This window comes from Salvelinus namaycush, chromosome 8, assembly GCF_016432855.1.
Source record: "Salvelinus namaycush isolate Seneca chromosome 8, SaNama_1.0, whole genome shotgun sequence".
In the NCBI taxonomy this organism is placed as follows: domain Eukaryota; kingdom Metazoa; phylum Chordata; class Actinopteri; order Salmoniformes; family Salmonidae; genus Salvelinus; species Salvelinus namaycush.
In genome coordinates, this window is record NC_052314.1 from 28,719,854 (window position 1) to 28,745,527 (window position 25,674).

A 25,674-nucleotide genomic window follows, 5' to 3' on the forward strand; every position below is an offset into this window, starting at 1 on the left:
TGGATTGCAGCAGTGCTTTCACAGTGAAGCGTGGAAATGCGAAAGGCTGCATCATGTCTCTGCTATCATCTATTCTAGTCTGCCATGCAAACAGCAACGCTCTCTCTTTCTCTCTTGCAAATGGGACATGGGTTCAAAACTACACTAAAAACACAGACACATAGACTAATGTGAGGTACTGACACAATTCTACAGAAAATATAAGCATATATCTAGCTTCAAGTGAAACCCAATCCATTTACTATCGAAACACACTGAGAAGAAAGTCATATTTCAAATTTTTTTTAGAGAGAGAAAAAGGACAATTGAAACATACTTTTAAGGAGTTTATCCTTTCAAAACATTTGTTCCGAGGAGGCGGTGGAGTATTCATGTGAGTGTCCGTGTCCCCAGTTCAGTCTGTTAGAATCCAAGCCTGCCTATTCGCTCTCTGTTCACTCTCGCTCAGCTCCCTCTCACATACACTGGACTGATGCAAGACACCCCTGGAAAAAAAGGGAGCTCGGAGAGGAGAGAAAAAAATCACATTCTGAGGATTCTTGGGGGCATGCCAAAATCCCAGAATTCCTCATGCTATACATATGGTTTCAATTAAGTCAAACCCCAGTACCCAATCAGAATGCCTTTTTCTCATTGAACGCTTTCTTTTGACAGCCTGATGGAGCAATCAAACCACTAACTCATGGCAGCTAAATTCATGAAGCGCAGGACATTTTAATTCAATGTTGTGTGGAAGAAATTACATTTGATTCTGTTGACAAATAATGTAAACAAAATAAAACATTGAATAACTTAAATTCAACACCGGGAAAAACATTTGATAGGGTTCCATTTTACAATACAATTTTTTTTAATATTCACCATAGTAATGACAGACAATACACTTAAGTAGTGTTTTTACACTGTTAGTACCCTTACAACGGTTGTACTGGAATTAGTTTAATTTACATTATTTAGAATTGGAAGCCAGACACCAGTACTATTACTATGATAATAACTTATAACAATTCATGAAGTCCTTTTTAGCCTATAGATACATTATACTCAGTCCATAGAAAGAGCTCGCCTTAGTGAAGAGTTAGACGGTCACCTCCTGATGACATCATCACGGACAGTGTTCCGTTTCTGATGTAGACTAAAACTTTTGTCCAGACTCAGGAAATAAAAGGCATAGGGAGGATCATAATTATCACAGGGTGGAATTCCCCTTTAAATGTTTAATTTCCTTCATGGTGGAAAAGCATGGTGGCTTAATGAAGAAAGAGCACACACTAAAGTAGTCCAGCCTGCTAAACCTCTATCTATGCACATGGTCATGTTTCATATCTGCCTGAGGGAATATAACCGTCTACAATAGACATCGTTATTTACCGCAGTCAAATTCAACATTTACATTTAAAGGAACCCTTCATAAAGTGTTACCTACACATTTCCCTCGATCACTGCAATCAATACCTTCTGTCGGATATACTGTAGCGGGAGTGAGCGCTAGTAAGAGAGAAAAGAGGACATGAGAGAGGAAGGAGAAAGTGAGTAGGTGTGTGCGAGACAGAGACGCTTAGGAGCCACAGACTATATTTCCTGAGTGGCTGCAGCAGTGTGTATCATGCTCTCTCTGGCCCATCTTAAACACAAACCATATGCTGCTGCTGGAAACTCTGATTCAACACACCAGGACTTCTAATGCAAAAAACATCCATCACACACACACACACACACACACACACAGAGACAGACAAATCAACACAGTCATAACAGAGCGCGCTCGCAGACAAATCCACACCGCAAACCGACACACTGCGCTAACCTTGAGTTCAAATCAAAGAAGGCTTACACCTCTTGCAAATTGGACATTTCTTTAATAAAGAAAATTTGAACAGGTCATATAGCTCAACAGGTTCACTGTCTTTCCCCTTCCATCTCAACTCTATACGACTGAACTAAATATGTTAGTATCGATACTACCAATTAAAATCCAACTACTGCTACTTCAATAAAATGACCCAACTACTACTTGTAAATGTAACACTACTACTAGGCTAGCAGTAGTGTGCTATACTACCCAGTTATTAGAAATAAAACCCTCCCCATGTACCTACATTACATGTAATAATCATATTAGGATCATCTGATTACAATCGTTGTACTCCTCTCTATGTATCTGTATGTACAAATCACTTGGTAAAATGCGTAGGGGGTAATTTCCCTCTACAAGACATCCATCCATATAAAAATAGATCTTATAAGCAAAATAAATAACTTGATCTTCAGACTGCTTCATCCAGCCACGCAAGGCTTCTGTCCTTCATCTTATGCTGCGGTCATGTGCTCCTTGGAAAAATCTGGAAAAAAACATTCCAACTGGGGGTTGGAGCTCATGGTACTGAATTATAGCACAGGTTTCCCACTTATAATTCCGATTTGGAAGCTCACATTAACAGTATTTGGATGTCGGAAACCTGTGTTAGATTATTTCCAAGAGCGCATGAACACAGCATTATTGCACTGAAACGGGGGGAGGAGTGGAATAGGTCTTTGGCTCGTCTTTCTTTTTTCCCCCCCTCACTCGCACCCTTTCCTTCTCTCTCCCGCCATCCTGCTGTCCCTCACACTCCATTCTTCACCAGTTCGTGGGCTCCACTCTCGTCAATGACCAGGGTGGGGCGGAACTCTTGCCCCCTCACCAGCCCCTCCAGACCCTACAACAACAGGAAGTGACATCAGGATATGATATCATCAATGCTAGTAAAGCTGAATTTAATAACTATAATGGGAAACACTTGTTTTTATATTTCTTTCTATTTGAACAGGGCCCTACTGTTAAGTCCCTCCCCCTTACCTCCCCGCCATAGGACACCAGTGGGGAGATCTCACATTTGATTGGCAGGTCTGTTCCATCCTTCAGGCTGTGGGGAAAAGAGGTGGCATAAGAAGGGAGGAGAGGCTTAGTTGGTTCTCTCTTGTGCAAGGAGGAGAAAAAAAAGAGAAAGCAGCTGGATGTGTGATCCTCTGCTCCAGGTGTTCTTAGATGAAACGTTTGGAGCAAAGCATTAAAGCGTCAACAGCAGCAGTTAGACTCATAAACCTGTTTCCGGGACTAAAATTAAGCCTATTCCTGGACTAAAAAGCACTTTCAACTGAGATTCCATTTAGTCCAGGAGTAGCCTTAATCTAGGTCCAGGAAGACTAAGTCAGCACTGAAATGTCAGTGGAAGTGAATGAAGTCTCTATTGATTGGGAGAGCGCATACATCACACAAAAACAGCCACTACACCTTATTACAATCTAAATGACACCACTAAGTCGCATTTATGAATGTTATAAATATTAAAACTGGAATCATCCTTGAACAATAAAGAGGATTTAAATGCATTTCGTGTTGCTGTCACAATCACAGGTAACTGACCAACATCAGATCTGAAATAGTCACTCATCGTCTACCCATCTCCCCGTCACCATCAGACAGACATTAACAGTGACATCATCAGTAACATCGATCGCAAAGCGTGCCCAGTGCCCGTTACCCAGCATGCTCCACATTCCGTGGGTTAGTAGCTACTGTCCCAGTTAGCACTAGGCCCTGCTCCAATATCTTATGCTTCCTTCCTTCAGGTAATCACTGATCTAGCAAGGTTTGATATTTATTAGGTGAAAGTAACAGGGTGGTAAACTGGCTTACAATTATCTAATCACGTGCAGGCCAGTGATTGACTAAAGAAAGAGGGGAAGGAAGGATGCATATGAAGACTATTGGAACAGGGACCAAGTCAGTGGGCAAGCCAGGTACTTCTGCCCCCACCTGCACAGGGCAGGTGACCCTGTGACATTGCCCAGTGACCTGGGTACTAGCACAGGTAAACCCCAGGCTGCATTTCAAAACTCGAGTCCTTTTCTCTCCTCGTCTCCTTCACTACACCCACACTGATCGGAATAAACTGACCAGGTGAAAGCAAAGGACAGGTGACAAGGAGAGGAAGCAACTGTAGAGAATTGAGACAGCCTGGGTGTTTGTGTGTGTCACAGTTGGTTACAGTGAACTGTGCGAATGTGTGAGAAAGCCAAAGCCCCGTCACCATGCAGTAACTCAGTCAGTAGCACAGAGAATAGTTACTTCTGGTTGACATCAGCTGTGCCACTTCCTGCAGATCCGTCTCTGGAAACATTAAAACATTACACAGGACACACAGGGTTAAGGGGAACTGTGAGGGAGTGCTGTGAGAACGTGTGACTGTGAAAAAGCTGTGACAGGGAGACTATATGGTGATGAACGTGTCAAATAGAACGTATACTCACTGTGTACGTGTCTCTCTCTCACCTGGGTATTGCGGGCACACGTGTTCCGTTCTCGTCTATGAAGTGTCCTCCAGCGTTGAGGACCCAGCGGTGATGAAGGGACATGAGGGCGTGTTTCGTCGTGGTGGGTGTGTCTTTACCGTCCTGGCTGTCTGCGTTCTTCAGGGGAGAGAACTCGTCTTCACGAAGAACCTCGTACACCACAAAGGTCCTGAGACACACACACAATGGGAAAATACATCTTTAGTGATACAGTTTAACCCACAACAAAACACATTTATCATCATCCCATTCCAGTTTTAAACAGCCTGAAAGTGAAGGGTTGTCGAATAGTGCCACATAGAATAGCGTCCTCGTTGCAATGAGAAGAATCCTTTGACTCCATGTAAAGTTGGAAAAGCAGCAGCATGACTCAGAGATGATGTCATGATGATTAAACCGCTGGCGGGAGGGAGAGACACAGGGAGAGAGAGGAGGCTGGAGCAGCTCGTAAAACCTGCCTCTTCAAGCCCCAGCAGCAGGAGGAAGAGGATGAGGAGGGCCGGGCCGTGCTTCCTGGCTCTGGGACAGTGGCTATGGAGCTGGGGTTCCGGCTAGGGGTCTGGGGTGTTGGAACCTGCCATGGGGCAGGATGCTGAGGTTGGGGCTCCAGAGATCTGGGTGTCAGGACCTGGGTCTTACAAACAGAAGCCTGGCTGTGGGGAGGGAGAACCCTGATTCCTGCATCCTGCTGCCCTTTCTCCTCTCCCTCACCTCCAGGGTCGGGCAGTTGAATTGAAGGCAGTCAATTCAGGAAGTGATTTGTATTTCAAATTCAGAAATGTAGAAACTTTTGAAATAAATAGCTTCTACTTTTTAGTTGATTGAGAAGTCAATGAAAATAAATGCAAATTTTTCAACTACTGAATTGTAATTTTAGTTTACTTCCTTTAAAAGGGGAAACAGCCTGCCAGCTCCACACATGCTAAAGCCGGTTGGGAAATCACAGCACTCACTTGGAAAACTGGAAGATGTCAAAGACAAATTTTTCCATTTTAATCCCGTTGGGTTTGTCAGGTTTGATTAGCCTTCCCTGCATGTCCACGTACGGGATTTTCTTCTGGGCCACGTGATGCTGCAGCTGAGGCTCGAATGTCCTGAGTGAGAGTGAGAGAGAAAGTGGGAGAGAGAGGTGGAAAGGGAGAGAGAAAGGGGGTGAGAGAGAGTTAAAGACAGAGACAGACAAGGGAGATCAGGAAATCTGAAACATGCTCTTGGTTATAACTGTTAAACAATGAAGAGAAAGAAAAACACATCATGTATTTAAAATTCCAAAGTCCAGACATAGAAAACTAAACTGCAGCTTTTTCCTCCTTTCATTTCCTTCACCTTAGATTCTGGGTACTCATTAAAATTCACTGCGATGTTTCCAGCCATTTATCAGCTGACACACACTGCTCATTAGAAACCAGCTAGGGCCAAGGCCACTACTTCTCTCTCAGGTTATGAGGGTCTCACTAGGCAGGTAATGACCTCAAATACCTGCTTAATGGGGGTTAACAATTCACCATGTAATTACTCACTTACTGTATGGAGGTATGTGGGGCTGTGTACATTTTTAACTGTGTTTAGCTATGTTAAATGTGTGTGTGTATGTGTGAGAGACTCACTGGACGATGTCCCTGAGGAAGGGTAGTGTGAAGAAGTGATTGGCTACGTTTCCAGCGTTGAACATGAGCCGCCCGTCCGTGCTACGCTCCTCAGCCGTAGCCAAGGAGATCTCGCTGTATTCTACCACCTGGTAACAGCCGTCCACCTTACAGACCACGCCCACCGCCTCCGTTGGATTGGTCTTCTCCACCACCTGGAAGTGATGTCACAGGAAAGGATTTTACCTCACCTGGGACTGCCACCTGAGTCTGCCCTCTCCAAAGTGTGCACTAGTTCATTCCCACTAAAAGCATTTGGATTTTCGTTTACAGAAGATTGCAGATAGAAAGGAAGACATGGATGGGATTGTTAAAGAGGATTTGACTGTACATTTTAATGACTGGAGTCTGGTCCAAATCAGAGATCCAGCCCTCTGCTCATCTGGTTGGAAGTCCAAATGAAAGAGCTGGGCTTGATGAGGGGTTTAGTGGTGGGGGAAGAGTCTGGACCTTGATGAGGGGGTAGGGCTGGGGTGGGGGGGGGGGGGGGGGAGACTAGGCTCAGCAGGCTGATGAAGGGTTTAGCTCTGGGGGAGAGGCTTGGTGGAAGAAGCCACAACTGCAGTCTCTGTCATTTAACGACAGGAGGGTGGGTCCCTGCATTCCTCTGATCCTAGCAGAGCCTCCACACCACAGCTCAGACTGACACGCAGCAGGAATGGGTTTACTTCAGCTCTCAACTTGGCGTTAAATGTTTAACTTAATTACACCTGTACTTCATTGTAGAGTTGTACTTCAGGAGGCATATTTCAAGTGTAAAAAGCCTTTTCTCCATTCTGCAGAGTTTTGTGGTGATGGTTTGACAAGTTGCACAGACCTGGTAAATGTGCAGGCCAGGCTGCAGTCAGGTTAATGTACCAAGCACGACTGTTGGTGGACTAGTAGTCATTGGTTGGACGTCACAGAAAATGATAAATGCTTTGGAGGCTAATTTCAGGAGTCTTGAGTTATTTCCACGTTTTGAATTGGAGATTTCAAAAACTCCCCTTACCGGTGCATCTCTAGTCTCTGAGATAAATCAAAAAAGAGGACTTTAGAGAAGACTGACAGCCTCACACTGAGTACACCAAACATGAAAAAAAAAACTTCCTAGTATTAAGTTGCAAACCCTCAGAACAGCCTCAACTGGGGACTCTTCAAGGTGTCGAAAGCATTCCACAGGGATGCTTGCCCATGTGGACTCCAATGCTTCCCACAGTTGTGTCAAGTTGGCTGGATGTCCTTTGGGTAATAAACCATTCTTGATGCACACAGGAAACTGTTGGGTGTGAAAAACCCAGTAGCGTTGCAGGTTCTTAACACAAACCAGTGCGCCTGGCACCTACTACCATACCCCATTCAAAGGCACTTACATTTGTCTTGCCCATTCACCCCCTGAAAAGGCACAAATACAACCAAAAAAGGCTTAAAAACCTTAAAGGGGAGGAGCCTGGTTAATCTTCACTGATTAAAGTGGATTTAACAGGTAACATCAGTAAGGGATCACTGCTTTCCCCATGTCAATCTTTGTCATGGAAAGAGCTGGTGTTAATGTTTTCTATACTCAGTGATATTTTTAATAGTTCTATAAGTACCTTGCATCATAAAAAAATGTTGCTTCCTATTTAACCACTGCTCCCTGTACAGTTTTCTTCCCTCTCAAAAATAGTACACAGTGTCCAAACTCAACGTGTAGAAAAAACAGATTCATACATCAGGCTTGTGATACTATAGGCCACAGGTGTCAAACTCATTCCACGGGGGGCAGAGTGTCTGCGGGTTTTCGCTCCTCCCTTGTACTTGATTGATGAATTAACATCACTAATTAGTTAGGAACTCCCCACACCTGGTTGTCTAGGGCTTTATTGAAAGGAAAAACCAAAAACCTGCAGACACTAGGCCCTCCGTGGAATGAGTTTGACACCCCTGCATAGGCTGAGTGGTCTAGGCCGTCGGTGTTGGAGAGCTGTGTGGTTCCCTCATTGTTCATAACGAGGCAGTAAAACAAGGCCAGTATCACTTCATATAGTTGCAGCAGTTATTTTTTATTCTTTAGTGTTTGTTTTAGTCAACGTGTCTTATCTGTCATCAAACCCATCAATGTACAGTGAGATTACTTGAAGGAGCAATGAATGAGACTCCCTGGATGTGTTAAGAGGAATAGCCTGTCATTTAAAGCCAGTTCCTGACATTGTCGAGCTTAAAAAAACACCTCTGCTCTAGGTACCCTTTACGGTATAATAACATTAAACAAAATATCTATACCTCATATTAATAAATATTTTTTTAGAGCACAACACATACATTCCTATTTTTACCACATTCTTGCCGTAATAAGCCTTCTAGATCTCCCGTGCGCATACTGGCAATTTAGGAGTGGGAGTACAGTGAGGGGAAAAAAGTATTTGATCCCCTGCTGATTTTGCACATTTGCCCACTGACAAAGAAATGACCAGTCTATAATTTTAATGGTAGGTTTATTTTAACAGTGAGAGACAGAATAACAACAACAACAAAAATCCTCAACGCATGTCAAAAATGTTATATTGATTTGCATTTTAATGAGGGAAATAAGTATTTGACCCCTCTGCAAAACATGATTTAGTACTTGGTGGCAAAACCCTTGTTGGCAATCACAGAGGTCAGACGTTTCTTGTAGTTGGCCACCAGGTTTTCACACATCTCAGGAGGGATTTTGTCCCACGCCTCTTTGCAGATCTTCTCCAAGTCATTAAGGTTTCGAGGCTGATGTTTTGCAACTCGAACATTCAGCTCCCTCCACAGATTTTCTATGGGATTAAGGTCTGGAGACTGGCTAGGCCACTCCAGGACCTTAATGTGCTTCTTCTTGAGCCACTCCTTTGTTGCCTTGGCCGTGTCTTTTGGGTCATTGTCATCCTGGAATACCCATCCACAACCCATTTTCAATGCCCTGGCTGAGGGAAGGAGGTTCTCACCCAAGATTTGACGGTACATGGCCCCGTCCACCGTCCCTTTGATGCGGTGAAGTTGTCCTGTCCCTTTAGCAGAAAAACACCCCCAAAGCATAATGTTTCCACCTCCAATAACTTATTTACTTAAGTATTCAAAAGAAGAAATTGAGCTCAGGTGCATCCGGTTTCCATAGAGCTGATTCTGGAACTTGGAGTCCACCTGTGGTAAATACAATTGATTGAACATGATTTGGATAGGCACACACCGGTCTGTCTATATAAGGTCCCACAGTTGACAGTACATGTCAGAGCCAAAATCAAGCCATGAGGACGAAGGAATTGTCCGTAGAGCTCCGAGACAGGATTGTGTCGAGGCACAGATCTGCGGAAGGGTACCACAATTTCTGCAGCATTGAAGGTCCCAAAGAACACACTGGCCTCCATCATTCTTAAATGGAAGAAGTTTGGAACCACCAAGACTCTTCCTAGAGCTTGCCGCCCGGCTAAACCGAGCAATCTGGAGAGAAGGGCCTTGGTCAGGGAGGTGACCAAGAATCCAAATGGTCACTATGACCGAGCCCCAGAGTTCCTCTGTGGAGATCAGAGAACCTTCCAGATGGACAACCATGCTCTGCAGCACTCCACCAATCAGGTCTTTAGGTTAGAGTCGCCAGACGGAAGCCACTCCTCAGTAATGACAGCCCACTTGGAGATTGCCAAAAGGCACCTAAAGGACTCCCAGACCATGAGAAACAAGATTCTTGTTAAAACCAAGATTGAACTCTTTGGCCTGAATGCCAAGCATCACGTCTGAAGGAAACCAGGCACAGCTCATCACCTTGCCAATACCATCCCTAAGGTGAAGCATGTTTTTCAGAAGCAGAGACGAGTCAGGATCGAGGGAAAGATGAACGGAGAAAAGTACAGAGAGCCTTGATTAAAAACCTACGCCATAGCGCTCAGGAGGCGCTCAGGAGGCCTACAAACCTGACTCAGTTACACCAGCTCTGTCAAGAGGAATGGGCCAAAATTCACCCAACTTATTGTGGGAAGCTTGTGGAAGGCTACCCAAAACATTTGACCCAAGTTAAACAATTTAAAGGCAATGCTACCAAATACTAATTGAGTGTATGTAAACTTCTGACCCACTGGGAATGTGATGAAGGAAATAAAAGCTGAAATCCATCATTCTCTCTACTATTATTCTGACATTTCACATTCTTAAAATAAAGTGGTGATCCTAACTGACCTAAGAGAGGGAATTTTTACTAGGATTAAATGTCAGGAATTGTAAACTGATGAAACACTGAGTTTAAATGTATTTGGCTAAGGTGTATCTAAACTTCCGACTTGAACTGTAAATGTGATAGCAAATTTATTAAAAATAAAATTTCTAAAAACCTGTGTGCTTTGTCATTATGGGGTTATTGTGTGTAGATTGAGGGAAAAAACAATTTAATCCATTTTAGAATAAGGCTGAAACATAAATTTGGAAAAAGTAAAGGGGTCTGAATACTTCCGGAATACACTGTAGATGAGAATATGAATAGATGAACTATACCACCACTTATTTTCCCAGACAGAGAATGAACTAAATATACAGATGGAGACTCAGTGAAACATTCACATTAAGACAAATCACAGGCTTTTGGTTAAGAGTAGACCTAGGCTACTAATAATAAAATAATCCAATTGTTAAAGGTTAACTCTCAAACCCAATTTCAGCCTTTGCCTAACCCCTTACTTTTTAAAACATGCATTCAGGTGAGAAGTTGTGGGGAATTGCTCATAAATATTCCTTTTGGGGGTGGGTAAATCTAGTTGTACCTGATTCCAACACTTTCCAATACTTACCCGAAGTTCACTGGCACACTCTGATAAAATGTTGTGCATCGCGAGCAAATATAGCTCTGGACAGTTAGCTCACATTACATTTACATGTAAGTCATTTAGCAGACGCTCTTATCCAGAGCGACTTACCAATTGGTGCATTCACCTTATGACATCCAGTGGAACAGCCACTTTACAATAGTGCATCTAAATCTTTTAAGGGGGGGTCAGAAGGATTACTTTATCCTATCCTAGGTATTCCTTAAAGAGGTGGGGTTTCAGGTGTCTCCGGAAGGTGGTGATTGACTCCGCTGTCCTGGCGTCGTGAGGGCCTCACAGTAGTTATGCGCTGCGTTAATGAGAGCTATTGCTACTTAGTGTACATTTTAATACCCATGGGGCAAAAACATATTTGAAATGACTCACATTTATTGCAGTATTGTGTTTGGAAGAAAAGTGCAATCGTACCCTAAAAAAATGTATATTAGGGGCTCAATTCAATCCAACCCGCATTGCTGTATTTTCACAGTAACTATTTTTCCCAATGGTCAAATTAACTCAGATTAGTGAGTTGGGTACTGTATGAAAGGTTGACCCCCCTCAGGTAAAAAAAAATAAAAAAGTTGAATTTGGTCATATGCAGAAATGTGCCTTACTGCCTTCTGAATTTTGTGTTACATATATAAACCCTGGATTGCTGACGCTATGTACTAGCCATTCAGAGGCTTTGAAGCAACTGTTACCACTCCCTAGTAGAAGCAGTCCTCCATAGGAATTAATGGAATTCTACAGTATTTAAATGAACTGTTAAGGCCAAAATTACATGTATTTAAATATTTGTTGTAGTGGGGCCAGTAACATTAGTACTCATTATTATTTTTTTAAAGTCTATATTTTTATATTTGTCTTCAAATTTTTTTTTAGCTCACACATCATTTAAAAGTATGCATTAAAGTGTCTAATAGAATACATGTCAAGAAACAAAATGTAGATATGAATAAATGTATTTCTATAGCTGTAAAATATTTTTGACAATTAAGGAGTACCACCAAGATGGCAGCACAGTGGCTTCAATACAGCACCCCATGTCAGTAATCCAGGGTTTATAAGCGAGGATACTGACACTGCCACTCAAGCAAGATTGCTACAGTAGTCTAATCAAGGAGGCATCATGTGCAGGTGTTTGTACACATGCATATACACACACACTTTCATTCAAATGCACACACATGTAAATAGTGCCATACATGCACTCAAACATGTTCAGTTGGCCTTGCTTTGCATTGTTGTTTTCCTTTCTCTCTTTTTTCCCCTCTTTTTTTCATTTTGTTGGTTGGTGTGGTCAGGACTTGCACTCCTGGATGGAGATCAAAGGTGCCGGCTAACCGAAGGTTTCAAGACCCCCCTCTCCTGGGCGAGTTGGCCAGTATTATGACGGTCATAAATACCTTGCAGGAACTGTCTCTCGTGCACTGCAGTATGATGGTCTCACCAGATACTGACTGGTTTTCTGATCCACCCCCTACCTTTTTTTAAGGCATCTGTGGCCAACCGATACATATCTGTATTACTAGTCATGTGAAATCCTAATTAATTTATTTCAATTGACTGATTTCCTTACACTGTATGAACTGTAACTCAGTAAAATCTTTGAAATTGTTCAGTGTAGAAGGGAATGCATTTCATATCAAACACCTCCCTTGATGACAGAGGCATGATTTCAATGGTAGAGTTGAACTGATAGGGGCAAAAATAAATGTACTTGTTAGACTTGTTTCACTATAACTAAGCCCAAAACATCTAGTTTTCGATACAAAGTTTTAATGAATGTTACGCTACATAACCAGGCTTGAAAAAAAATGTCTGATCAGCACTAATAAATGAGCCTAATTGTAGCCTGGCTAACCAATATCTGAACAGGGATTTAGTGAAAAGAAAATCTGACGTTGATTCCCAACACTTGTCTCAAAGCAGATCTAAACAGTGCTGAAATAGTTGGTATTGCATTGTATTATAACTTGACTTTGGGAGTTTCAGTAAGCAACAATTTGATGCCTTCAATTGCTTTAGCCCTTTATTCCAATATTGTCGTTATTCAGTGATATTTCTTCCCACGGTAATTATTTATGGTTCCATCCATTTGTGGTTAAGAAAACAGTGCATGTCCTGGGCTATGGGAAGAGATGGTTGAAGTGACATGCCTCGCAAAGTTTAGAACAGGCAGGAGGATAGTAGTAATGGGATAGTAGGACATAGTAGGGCATGTATACTTCTTGCGTTTAGCAGAGCAGCTGTGAAGGAAGTAGTCAAGGAAGGGAGTTTGTTTATATTGCACCTCGCGCCCCTACCGACAACCAATCATGTCAATGCGGAGCTATACAGAGTACTCCACATGATTACAAAATTTGTGAAACGCACAGCGATTTTGTATGTTGCTCGATTTGGCCTCTGCAAGCCTCTGGAGGCTACACAATTGAGTCACACTCCATATGGAGCCTCCGAATCACATTTCCAGAGCAAGCATGAACTGGCTTTAAGCCGTAGACAGAACTTTAACGCAATCATGACTAGATCGGTTGGCGGGAATTAAAGTTGAGGCTTTGGCGCCGGCCATGCCTTTCAAATATAAAGAACAGTTGGCGGGATGTAAAAGTTGGCCGAAAAACATCTTGGTTTGAACCATGTATGTGTGAGGAAACGCCTGCTCCTTCACTCCTTCTGGGTGATAGTCTACACCCCCACCTTGTGGTGAATTAGAAGTGCAGTTCTTTAAAGAGGAGAAGTTGTGGCAAGGCAGTTGTCAATGTCTCAAAGACAGTACAGTATAAAGATGGGCTAAAACTGCTTTTCCAATAGAAATCCCTGCTCACACTTGTAGGCGATGTCATGGCGCATCGCTATGTTGCGCTTCTGGGTTTAGAAACTCGAGCTATGGCCCTTCACGTGTCCGGTGAAGGAGGCACACCCAGCTAAAATTGAACAGTAATAGAATATGCGCTGCTCTGCCATATTGTCAACAAGGCAGCATGAGGCATTGTTCAGAAAACATACATCATACATTTTCAAACTAGTTTTCAGTGGGAAGGCAGGCAACGCGTTTTAATCAAAAGCAAACACATTGCATGTGAAAACAGAATCCTACTCATTACTCCACATGCTTAATTAACCTACATAACTTTTGTTTTTAGCTTCATGTCAGGGAGGCAGCCAGGTGTTGGGTATGAAATACATTGCCTTCTACACTGAACAAAAATATAAATGCAACATTTTCAAAGACTTTACTGAGTTATAGTTCATATAGTATAAGGAAATCAGTCAATTGAAATAAATTTATTAGGATTTCACATGACTGGGAACACATATGTATCTGTTGCATTCCAAAACGAATGCAATCACTTTTCACCAGGTGCAAACTGCCACCCGGGCCAGTTTAATTGAATCCCCTCAGTCACACCCTCTTATCCAAACACACTTTTACTTAACACAGTTTCAATACTAACTTCCTGGTCTGGTATTTTACAACAGGACCTGAACCACAAGCAGATCGAGGATTGGATGATGATGATGCACATGGTCTGAGTCTAAATTCATTTCAATATCTTCCTTCTCATCAGTGACCAACCATACTGCTTTCAGCTCAAAGCCTTTGTGAACATTGGCTTAGAGGGAGAGAGGTCCAGGAGAGGAAACCACTAAGCTACTGAGATAGGATCTGACTAGAGAAGGAAGGAAGTCATTTAAGAGTATTGGAACATATTGGGTGACCTCATGAGTCACATTTGGCCCTGTTGTGAGAGACAGAGGGCAAAGAGACAGCAATAGAGAGAGACTTCCAGTGAGAAAGAGACAGAGCGCTACTAACCTTAGCCCCACAGTCTCCTCCTTTCTGGACACAGAAGCCGACAAAGGCAGGGTCTGCTACTTTAACCAGGATGTTGTCCACACAGTACACATGGATGAACCCGATCCTCCTCTGCTCCATGTCCTCCACAATCCCCTGGGTACCCAGAGCTCTGTACAGACCCCCATTACCATCTGAAATACAGACACACACATCCATACTGACCCATTAACATCTAAAATACACAGATGTACACACACACACTCTCACACAGATAAAGTTGTGTACCTGGGGCCATTGCCAGCTTGGCTTTGCTCTCCAGGATGATCTTGCCGTTGTAGTCCATGGCAGGCAACATGCCCTGCTGGAAGAAGATCACGTTGTCTTTGCCCAGCCCAAAGTAGCTGTGGCGCGAAAAGAACTCTTTAGTCGACTCCATGGTCCGGCCGCTTGTCATGATGTACCTAGGTAGAAATTCAGTTATGATTTATTTTGTGATTCATTCATTCACTGGTCATTATGTGCAGGGGGAATGTGATGATACATTTGGTTTGATTCAAGGATAATACAAAGAGAGAGCTTGGTTCTTAAAAGGTTATATCTGCAAAAAGATGATTCTGAGATAATTGGCTTTAAAGACGCAAACCCTCATTGGTTTGAATGGCAATTTTTAAAAATATAGTATTCTTCTGAACTTAACATGAATTGGGGGTAATTAGAGTACTATATACTGTAGGTAGATAACAATTTACAGAACAAGGCTATGTCAATAACTCAATTTTGACAAAACTGCAGATCGAACCGTATAGTCCCATGTTCTCGAACTCTCAAGACAATGATTTTATATTTTTTTTTATCAATGTTTGACTTTTCTCTGTGAATCACTGCATAATTACTTACACGTTTCATAAGATCGGAAACCTTGCCTCTGATTTTACAAAGATTCCAGAAAGGTTATTCATAATGCACATTATCTGGCAAACAATTGAATCCAGATGAATTTTAAAGCTGAATGCTCAGATCTAACTAAGGTTAAAAATACATTGTGGCAACAACCCATCACAAGACACAAAAACGGAAGCACTTCCTTATGACTGGATGGCATCTGGCATCTCATGGTGAGCGCTTAGTCCTGACCCCTGATCTTAATTACAGAGAGCCCAGCCCCAAAGACGGGACGCCAGCTAGACACGTCTCCTTCCCGTCAACCCACTCCTGAATAGTCTTAATGATTCCCTTCATCTACTCCATAGGGATTTACAGTGCCTATAGAAAGTCTACACCCCCTAGAACTTTGACAGTTTGTTGCATTACAAATTGGGATTGAAATAGATTTCATTGAGCTACACAAAATAATCCATAATCTCAAAGTGAAAAAGAAAATTCTACACATTTTTACAAATTAATTCAAATGAAATAAGATATGCAAAGACTAAGTATTCACCCCTTTGTTTAGTCAAGGGGGGAAAAAGCGGCTTCACAAATCATAAGTGATATGGACTCATCTGTGTGAAATAATAGGGGTTGACATTTTTTAATGACTACCCCTTCCTCTGTCCCCATACAGTAAATCTGTAAGGTCCCTCAGTCAAGTATTGCATTTCAATCACAGATTCAACTACAAAGACCAGGGAGCTTTTCGAACGCCTCATAAAAGAAGGGCAGGGATTGGTAAATGGGTAACAATAACAAATCAGACATTGAAAATATATTTAAGCATGATCAAGTTGCTTCAGTCTGCTTTACACCAGACACTTGGAGAGGAAATCACCTTTCAGTAGGACAACAACCTAAAACAAAAATCCAAATCTACACTGGAGTTGCTTACCAAGAATACAGTCAATGCTCCTGAGTGGCCAATTTACAGCTGACTTAAAGGATTACATATTTTTTTAATAGCATTGTAATTTCAGAAAATGTCCATAATGTATCTGGTGTGAATAGAAGAATGATAGTGTTTCACCGTTTTACTTAACTGCCAGTGTTGTGATTTGCTTTTATATTCGCCTATTGATTTCCTGCCGGAGCGGCATCTGTTCCCAAACTGGGAAAGCGGTTATGACTTTGGCTGTATTATCTAGTGGTAATCTCGGTCTTATCTTGGTTGCTATAATTCTACACGTTTCACTTAATTTGCATTTATGTGAGAAAGCAAGCACTGAATAGTGTAGGGAATCATTGTACCGTCGCTGTGAAATACTGTATATTTTCAATGACAAAAAAATATTGTTTGAAGCTGGTGGAGCAAAACTAAAGTTACTTTCAGTTTTGGTTCACCAGCTTCAAACAGCGGTTTTAATCCACTAGCTTTCTACAGGCATTGTATAATACTGCTCCTTTCTGGGATCAAACCGCTTCCTTGAATGATGCAGGGGAGTGTCAGCAATATCTAGGTGTAGTTAATAATCAGACAGATGAAACTGAAGAATTGAGAGGGGGAACACAAAAACATATCTTTGATACAACCCTGTTATTGTATGGTTTGTTTGTGATTTCACAAACTGGGCGAAAACAAAAACGGTTCCCTCAAGAATGGATTGAGAAACAGTGGTCGGTGGTCGGCTTGATGTAATGTTGCATGTGGTGCTGAGAGCGATTAACTGAAATGTAGGTTCTTTTTCATTTTTTAATCATGAAGAGAATCTATTGACTCTTAAAACCAGATGAAACCACAGTGGAGTTGTTTGGAAGGAACACATGACAATATGTCTGGAGAAAAAAAAAAAGGCCCAGCACACCAACATCAAAACTTCATCCCAATTGTAAGACATGGTGGAGGGAGCATCATGGATTGGGGCTGCTTTGCTGGCTCAGGGCCTGGACATCATCGAAAGGAAAAATTAATTCCCATGTTTATCAAGACATTTTAAGGCTGTCCGCCAATTGAAGCTCAACAGAAGTTGGGCGATGCAACAGGACAACGACCCAAAACACAGAAGTAAATCAACAACAGAATGGCTTCAACAGAAGAAAATACACCTTCTGGAGTGATCCAGTCAGAGTCCTGACCTCAACCCGATTGAGATGCTGTGGCATGACCTTGAGAGCGGTTCACACCAGACATCCCAAGAATATTGCAGAACTGAAACAGTTTTGTAAAGAGGAATGGTCCTAAATTCCTCCTGACCGTTGTGCAGGCCTGATCTGCAACTACAGAAAACAAATGGTTGAGGTTATTGCTGCCAAAGGAGAGGCAACCAGTTATTAAATCCAAGGGTTCACTTTCTACCCTGCACTGTGAATGTTTACATGGTGTGTTCAATAAAGACATGAAAAAGTATAATTGTTAGTGTGTTATTAGTTTAAGCAGACTGTCTATTGTTGTGACTTAGATGAAGATCAAATTGTATGACCAATTTATGCAGAAATTAAGAAATTAATTAATTAATTAAATTAACATACTTTCTTGCCACTGTATATATATATATACACTACTGGTCAAAAGTTTTAGAACACCTACTCATTCAAGTTTATTTTTTAAAACTATTTTCTACATTGTAGAATATGAAATAACACATATGGAATCATGTAGTAACCAAAAAAAAGTGTTAAACAAATCAAAATATATTTTATATTTGAGATTCTTCAAAATAGCCACCCTTTCCCTTGATGACAGCTTTGCACACTCTTGGCATTCTCTCAACCAGCTTCATAAGGTAGATACCTTGAATGCATTTCAATTAACAGGTGTGCCTTCTTAAAAGTTAATTTGTGGAATTTCTTTCCTTCTTTATGCCTTTGAGCCAATACTTTGTTGTGAGAAGGTAGGGGGGGTATACAGAAGCCCTATTTGGTAAAAGACCAAGTTCATATTATGGCAAGAACAGCTCAAATAAGCAAAGAAACGACAGTCCATCATTACGTTAAGACATGAAGGTCAGTTAATACTGAATTTCAATCACTTTGAAAGTGTCTTCAAGTGCAGTCGCAAAAACCATCAAGCGCTATAATGAAACTGGCTCTCATGAGGACCACCACATGAAAGGAAGACCCAGAGTTACCTCTGCTGCAGAGGACAAGTTCATTAGAGTTATCAGCCTCAGAAATTGCAGCCCAAATAAATTCTTCACAGATTTCAAGTAACAGACACATCTTAACATCAACTGTTCAGAGGAGACTGCATGATTCAGGCCTTCATGGTCGAATTGCTGCAAAGAAACCACTACTAAATGACTCCAATAAGAATAAGAGACTTGCTTGGGCCTAGAAACACGAGCAATGGACATTAGACCGGTAGAAATGTGTCCTTTGGTCTGGAGTCCAAATTGGAGATATTTGGTTCCAACAGTGTCTTTGTGAGACACTGTGGGTGAACAGATGATCTACGCATGTGTATTTCTCACCGTAAAAAATGGAGAGGAGGTGTTACGGTGTGGGGGTGCTTTGCTGGTGACACTTTGTGATTTATTTAGAATTCAAGGCACATTTAACCAGCTTGGCTACCACAGCATTCTGCAGCGATACGCCATCCCATCTGGTTTGGGCTTAGTGGGAATATCATTTGTCTTGCAACAGGACAATGACACAACACACCTCCAGGCTGTGTAAGGGCTATTTTACCAAGAAGGAGAGTGATGGAGTGCTGCATCAGATGACCTGGCCTCCACAATCCCTCAACCAAATTGAGATGGTTTGGGATGAGTTGGACCACAGAGTGAAGGAAAAGCAGTCAACAAGTGCTCAGAATGTGGGAACTCCTTCAAGACTGTTGGAAAAACATTCCAGGTGAAGCTGGTTGAGAGAATGCCAAGAGTGTGCAAAGCTGTCAAGGCAAAGGGTGGCTATATGAAGAATCTCAAATATAAGACATTTTGATTTAACACTTTTTTGGTTATTACAGGATTCCATGTGTTATTTTGTAGTTGAGGTCTTCACTACTATTTTACAATGTAGAAAATAGTAAAAATAAATAAAAACCCTTGAATGAGTAGGTGTTCTAAAACTTTTGACCGGTAATAAGTGAGTGAGTACACACACGTTCAAAAGAGTACGATCTTTGTCCCCATGTGCAGTTGTAAACCGTAGTCTGGCCTTCTTAAGGTGGTTTTAGAGCAGTGGCTTCTTCCTTGCTGAGCGGCCTTTCAGGTTATGTCGATATAGGACTCGTTTTACTGTGGATATAGATACTTTTGTACCTGTTTCCTCCAGCATCTTCACAAGGTCCTTTGCTGTTGTTCTGGGATTGATTTGCACTTTTCACACACAAGTACGTTCATCACTAGGAGACTGAGTCTCCTTCCTGAGCGGTATGACAGCTGCGTTGTCCCATGGTGTTTATACTTGCGTACTATTGTTTGAACAGATGAACGGGGTACCTTCAGGCATTTGGAAATTTCTCCCAAGGATGAACCAGACTTGTGGAGGCTTACAATTTTTTTCTGATGTCTTGGCTGATTTCTTTTGATTTTCCCATGATGTCAATCAAAGAGGCACTGAGTTTGAAGGTAGGCCTTGAAATACATCCACAGGTACACCTCCAATTGACTCAAATGGTGTCAACTAGCCTATCAGAAGCTTCTAAAGCCATGACATCATTTTCTGGAATTTTCCAAGCTGTTTAAAGGCACAGTCAAGTTAGTGTATGTGATACAGTGAATTATAAGTGAAATAATCTGTCTGTAAACAATTGTTGGAAAAATGACTTGTGTCATGCACAAAGTAGTCCTAACCAACTTGCCAAAACTATAGTTTGTTAACAAGAAATTTGTGGAGTGGTTGAAAAACGAGTTTTAAATGACTCCAACCTAAGTGTATGTAAACTTCTGACTTCAACTGTGTGTGTGATATATATATATATATATATACAGACACACACACATGGCTTTCTTATGTCTCCTAGTTATACGACAGACAATTCAAAATCTTATTCCTTATGATCATTTTTTTTACTGTCTTCTTTTTGCCATGTATGAATGTGCTATTCAATGCGTTTGTGGGCTATAGTAGTAAAGGCCAAATTCAATATTTAATTTGATACTTAAAGGGGTCCTAAAATTCAAAATGAAAATCGCTAAATGATCCATGGTATGACCATCTTAAAATAATTACATATGTTTGCTTTTTAATTGTTTAATCTGTGTGAGAGCATTCAACCCACAAAATGCCTAATGCATTTAATGTCCATTTATTTTTAAAGAAACCGAAATCATAACCCGTGATAAAAAATGTTTTATAATCGAACCAACCTCAAAAAGCACTAGTCACTCAGCACTAGCTGCATGTTATGTGCTGTGTAACCCATTTGGTGTATTATTATGCTGCCAGTCCCAGTCTCACCAGGGGATGAAGCACTTGGCTCCATGTCTCTGTTCTGCCAGCTGTTGAAGCCTCAGTATCCTCTCAGCCTGGATCTGGAACAGGGTCTTGTGGGAAGGCAGGCCCACATCGTACATGCCTTTTGGGTAGGACACCCCAAGCCGGGTCCCTTGGCCCCCCGCTAGCAGAAGAACAGCCACCCTGCTCTGGGAGATACACCTCAGACCTAGGAAAGGAGTTGAGAGAATAACAGTTAATGTATGAGACCATAATTTAACAAAAAGTAAATATGGTACAAACAGAGCTTATTCAAGCAATATAACTGAAACCAAAACATACTTGTGATGGTTGACAAAACTCAAGAATACTATCGACTTTTTATGGCTATAACGACTGAAGTATAATCTACCTTGGCAAGGTGACCTGATATAATCATTGCAGGTTGAAACAGCAGGATAACCCAATAACCATAGTTCAATTGCATTCAACTTCACAATCTAAACATACACTACATGACCAAGAGTCATGGGGCGGCAGGTAGCCTAGTGGTTAGAACGTTGGGCCAGATCGAATCCCCGAGCTGACAAGGGAAAAATCTGTCGTTCTGCCCCTGAACAAGGCAGTTAACCCTAGGCCGTCATTGTAAATAAGAATGTTCTTAACCGACTTGCCTAGTTAAATAAAGGTTACATAAAAATGTGGACACCTGCTCGTCAAACATCGCATTCCAAAATCATGGGTATTAATATGGAGTTGCTGCTTCCCACTTCTGGGAAGGCTTTTCAACACTGCTGCAGGGACTTGCTTCCATTCAGCCACAAGAGCATTAGTGAGGTCAGGCACTGATGTTAGGCGATTCGGCCTGGCTCGCAGCTCATTGCGATGGAGTTGAGGTCAGGGCTCTGTGCAGGCCAGTCCAGTTCTTCCACACCGATCAAGACAAACCATTTCTGTATAGACCTCGCTTTGTGCACGGGGTTATTGTCAAGCTGAGACAGGAAAGGGCCTTCCCCAAACTGCTGCCACAAAGTTGGAAGAGCAGAATATTCTAGAATGTCATTCCCTAAGGGGCCTAGCCCGAACCATGAAAAACAGCCCCAGACCATTACTCTGCCTCCACCAAATTTTACAGTTGGCACTATGCATTGTGGCAGGTAGCGTTCTCCTGGCAACAGCCAAACCGAGATTTGTCTGTCAGAAACGCGTTTCCTCTGCTCCAGAGTCCAATGGCGGCGAGCTTTACACCTCTCCAGCCGACACTTGGCATTGCACATGGTGATCTTAGGCTTGTGTGAGGCTGCTTGGCCATGGAAACCCATTTCATGAAGCTTCTGACAAAGAGTTAATGTGCCGACGTTGCTTTTAGGGGCAGTTTGGAACTCGGTAGTCAGTGTTGCAACAGAGGACAGACAATTTTTACACGCTACAGCACTCAGCGGTCCCGGTCTGTGAGCTTTTGTGGCCTACCACTTCGCGGCTAAGCCGTTGTTACTCCTAGACGTATCCACTTCACAATAACAGCCCTTTCAGTTGACCGGGCAGCTCTAGCAGGGCTGACTTGTTGAAAAGGTGGCATCCTTAACAGTGCCACGTTGAAATTCACTGAGCTCTTCAGTAAGGCCATTCTACTGCCAATGCTTGTTTATGGAGATTGCATGGCTGTGTGCTCAATTTTATAAACCTGTCAGCAACGTGTGGCTTAAATCCCAGAATCCACTAATTTGATGGTGTCCACATACTTTTGTATATATGGTGTACTAGGTCAACAACACCCTTACTATACAGCTCTACTTTACCTTACCTAAACTGTTGCTATAAGAGTTGGTGATTAACCCACAAGTGCACTCACATTTCTGAGCCTTTGAGAGTGGACTGGGAGGTACCATTGTAGGCTTTGGCTTTTCTGACACACATACACACCCTGGGGTGTATGTATCCTTAGCTTGCTGCTGTAGATGTTGGCTGCCTTAACACACCACCATGATTAAGAACTGACGCAGCGCTGGATGACCTCATGAATGAGGGCGCAGTACCCCATTTACGTCAGGCCCAAACCAGAACCAGATGCTCCCTTGCTTCTCCCCTCCATCCCTCAGGCTGGACCTCCTCAGCTCCAGCTAAGGCCTGCTAAACATTGAGCTGGACCCCCACTTCAACATCATGGTTTACCCCCTAACCTTTAAGGTTTCCAAGTCATGTAAGGGTTACCAGGTCTTGTTTAACCCCCTCAGTTGCCATTACCTGATCACAGCAAATTATCCCTTCTGCTGCCTGTCACTGTGCTGTTTGAAGGTGGTTACCAGGGACATGTTGGAAAGGTTAGTTTCAGTAGCCCTACTTAGTTGGAGGAAATTGTACTCCATAGGCCTTTACTCATTTGGGAAAAAGTCTGTCCTCCACCCTCACTCCTCCGTGACCTGGAAACCGATAAGTGGTCAACGAGATATCACTTCATTAGAAGGCTAACTGAAGAGTGTCCTCCTCTCTTCAATATCCATGTTTCATCAAGGATAGTCATGTGTATCCTACCAGACACCTTCGCAGAAGAGTTTAGAAATCTGCCACATGCCCTTTGAAACTTCTTTTGTTTTGTTGGAGGAGAAAAGCATGCAAACGTTTAAAAATATTATTTATCGTTTTACCTATCAAAATGTCTTGCACAATTAACTTAATTTGTTATTTATAAATTACATTTATTTTGGGATGCACCCCTGTAAACATAATTTGCCTGATTGATGCGTGAGTGGAGAAGGAGTCTCATTTCATACAAGAGCATTTTCGTCCACAGTCTCTCCTCGACTACCCATTACCTTTTTCAAAAGGAGGCGAGAGAAGATGAAGGAGCGAGGACACAGGAGTTGAGCAAATCCAGCTGAGAGACCATAATGTTTTACCTTAGTTTATGCCCTCGCGCAACTGAGACAACCGACACACACAAACAAACGCGCTGCACACACTTCACGACTAGTCTAGAATGTAACACTAGGCAGAAGACATCCTTACTATATAACATTATACTGCATACCTGATTTCCCTACCTGCCTGTTTCACTTTCTGGTAGCATGTAAAATAATCTAAGATGTTGAAAACCAGTGGAATTCAATCCCTTGAATTAAATTAGCCACAATTTGACAGAGATCAATAGAAACGGCTTAAGATTGTGGCAGAGATGCACTATTTTGACTGAAATGCATGCATCATTGTGACCGACTTTACCAAAACCGTCAATTCCAAGCTAAACCAACCACAACTAAAATACTTTTCAAGTATTTGACATATGGATTTGACTCTGGTCTGGTCCCAAGCAATCCACCATTTGGGAACCCCTGTACCAGATGACTCACCCTCCTCCTCCCAGTCCTTGAGGCAGTCTCTGTCCCTGGTCACGCTACCCAACACCTCCCTGGGCACTGGCTCCATGCGGGCGTCCATTTTCTCCTGCTTGCTGCTGCCCGACACCTCCATGGCACTGCGGAAGAACCTGTTGATCTCCTGGAAGTCCATAGCTTCCAGGTCAGAGGTCATCTCAGCCTGCTGCTCAGGTGTCAGCTCATCCCAGAACTGCAGGAGGTGAGACTGGCCAGCTTCTGCCAACCTCTGGGTCAGTATGCTTCTGGTGCTCTCCATGACGATGATTACACTGCTTGGTTAAGCTACTGTAGAAGAATCTCCTCTCGGGAAACGACCTACCACACCCAGAAAAGAAGCAAACAGGAACGTGTTGTAAGTGTCAAGGATATTTAACTAGCCCACACAGTCATGAGGATCACATTACTGGGCTCAAATCTCCTCTGAAATCTACCACACCCAATACAATAGAAAATGATTGTGAGTGTCATAGTCACATCAGATAGGTATTAGGAAGCACTGGCGCAGCATCATTGGAATACACTTGCCCTTAATTAGAAACAGATGCTGGGTCCTCTCTGGTTCAACCCTGGCTTAATGACTAAAAAGAGAAGACGTTTCACAATCTGGATTTTTGTCATAAATATGGTGAACAGCAACACGTACATCCACGATCTTTGTGGGACCATAATTACATGGGTGTGCCTGCCATGTTTCTTCAAGCAAAGCTTGGTGACTTCAGTAGACATCTATGACGACATTCCTGTAGGGGACTTGTTGTACTAGATAGACTACACGCCCATTTGACCATATCCCCTTTGATTTACATCAGCAGATGAGCGGAGCTGTCAACTTGGCACCCCAATAGTGGCGTAACTTTTCTTTAGCTTGAAGCCAAGTCTACTGCAATAAGCAGGGCAAAACCAGATCCTCGGGACACCAATATTAAGTTATATCATTGACACTAAACTTCACAGAACATTTCCACGGCATTCAGACAATCCACGACATGAAGTGTTCTAACATACAATGGATAAAGGAGTCCCCCATTGATGCATCAAAACTATTTACAAGCAGGCTATTACTACGTTAGCTAGCAAACGTAATACTACACATTTTACACCATGTCGATCCATAAAGCTGCGGTTATGTTAACTAACCAAATCAGATATTAACTACCTACACATAGACTATTATCATCATCATTCAATTTGTGGTCCTACACAACAGCACGCTACCAATGGGGGGCGCGACAATAATTGAAACCTCACAGCTATTTTACAACCCTGGTTGAAAAACAAAATGCACTAACTAGACTATTGGATGAAAATGTAACGAAGTGAGTAGCAGATTAAGTTAATAAAAGCTTACCTTCAACGCAATGTCTATGAATCAATTCGGTCGGACAGTGTCTATCCGGTGATTCTTGTATTGACCACCTTACCCCCGCCCCCTCGAGTACACCTAGCTACATCCGTCACTTTGACGTGGCACTATCGAATGGGAA

General features: G+C 42.3%; 1 protein-coding gene across 2 annotated transcripts; it reads right to left on the reverse strand.

Annotated features, from left to right (window-relative positions):
• Nucleotides 1-1,837: 1,837 nt before the first annotated feature.
• LOC120052602 (UDP-N-acetylhexosamine pyrophosphorylase-like) lies at nt 1,838-25,620 on the reverse strand. Of its 2 annotated transcripts, XM_038999612.1 has the most exons (11): nt 25,539-25,620; nt 24,164-24,505; nt 20,841-21,045; nt 14,853-15,028; nt 14,586-14,758; nt 5,943-6,136; nt 5,289-5,429; nt 4,316-4,504; nt 4,112-4,153; nt 2,840-2,906; nt 1,838-2,699 (listed from the first exon to the last, which is right to left on the reverse strand). In XM_038999612.1, the coding sequence occupies exons 2-11, from the start codon at nt 24,444-24,446 to the stop codon at nt 2,607-2,609; spliced, it is 1,563 nt and encodes a 520-aa protein (XP_038855540.1). In that variant the 5' UTR covers nt 24,447-24,505; nt 25,539-25,620; the 3' UTR covers nt 1,838-2,606. The 2 variants fall into 2 exon arrangements, with proteins under 2 accessions (XP_038855540.1, XP_038855541.1); XM_038999613.1 differs by lacking the exon at nt 4,112-4,153.
• Nucleotides 25,621-25,674: the final 54 nt, after the last annotated feature.

Excerpts from the sequence above, each read along its gene's own strand:
- LOC120052602 (XM_038999612.1), bottom strand. The coding sequence starts at position 24,446 with ATGGAGAGCACCAGAAGCATACTGACCCAGAGGTTGGCAGAAGCTGGC. Across the intron at positions 15,029-20,840 it reads GCCAAGTGCTTCATCCCCTG|GTACATCATGACAAGCGGCC; the intron begins GTGAGACTGGGA and ends ATTTCTACCTAG. Across the intron at positions 6,137-14,585 it reads GAGGAGACTGTGGGGCTAAG|GTGGTGGAGAAGACCAATCC; the intron begins GTTAGTAGCGCT and ends CATCACTTCCAG.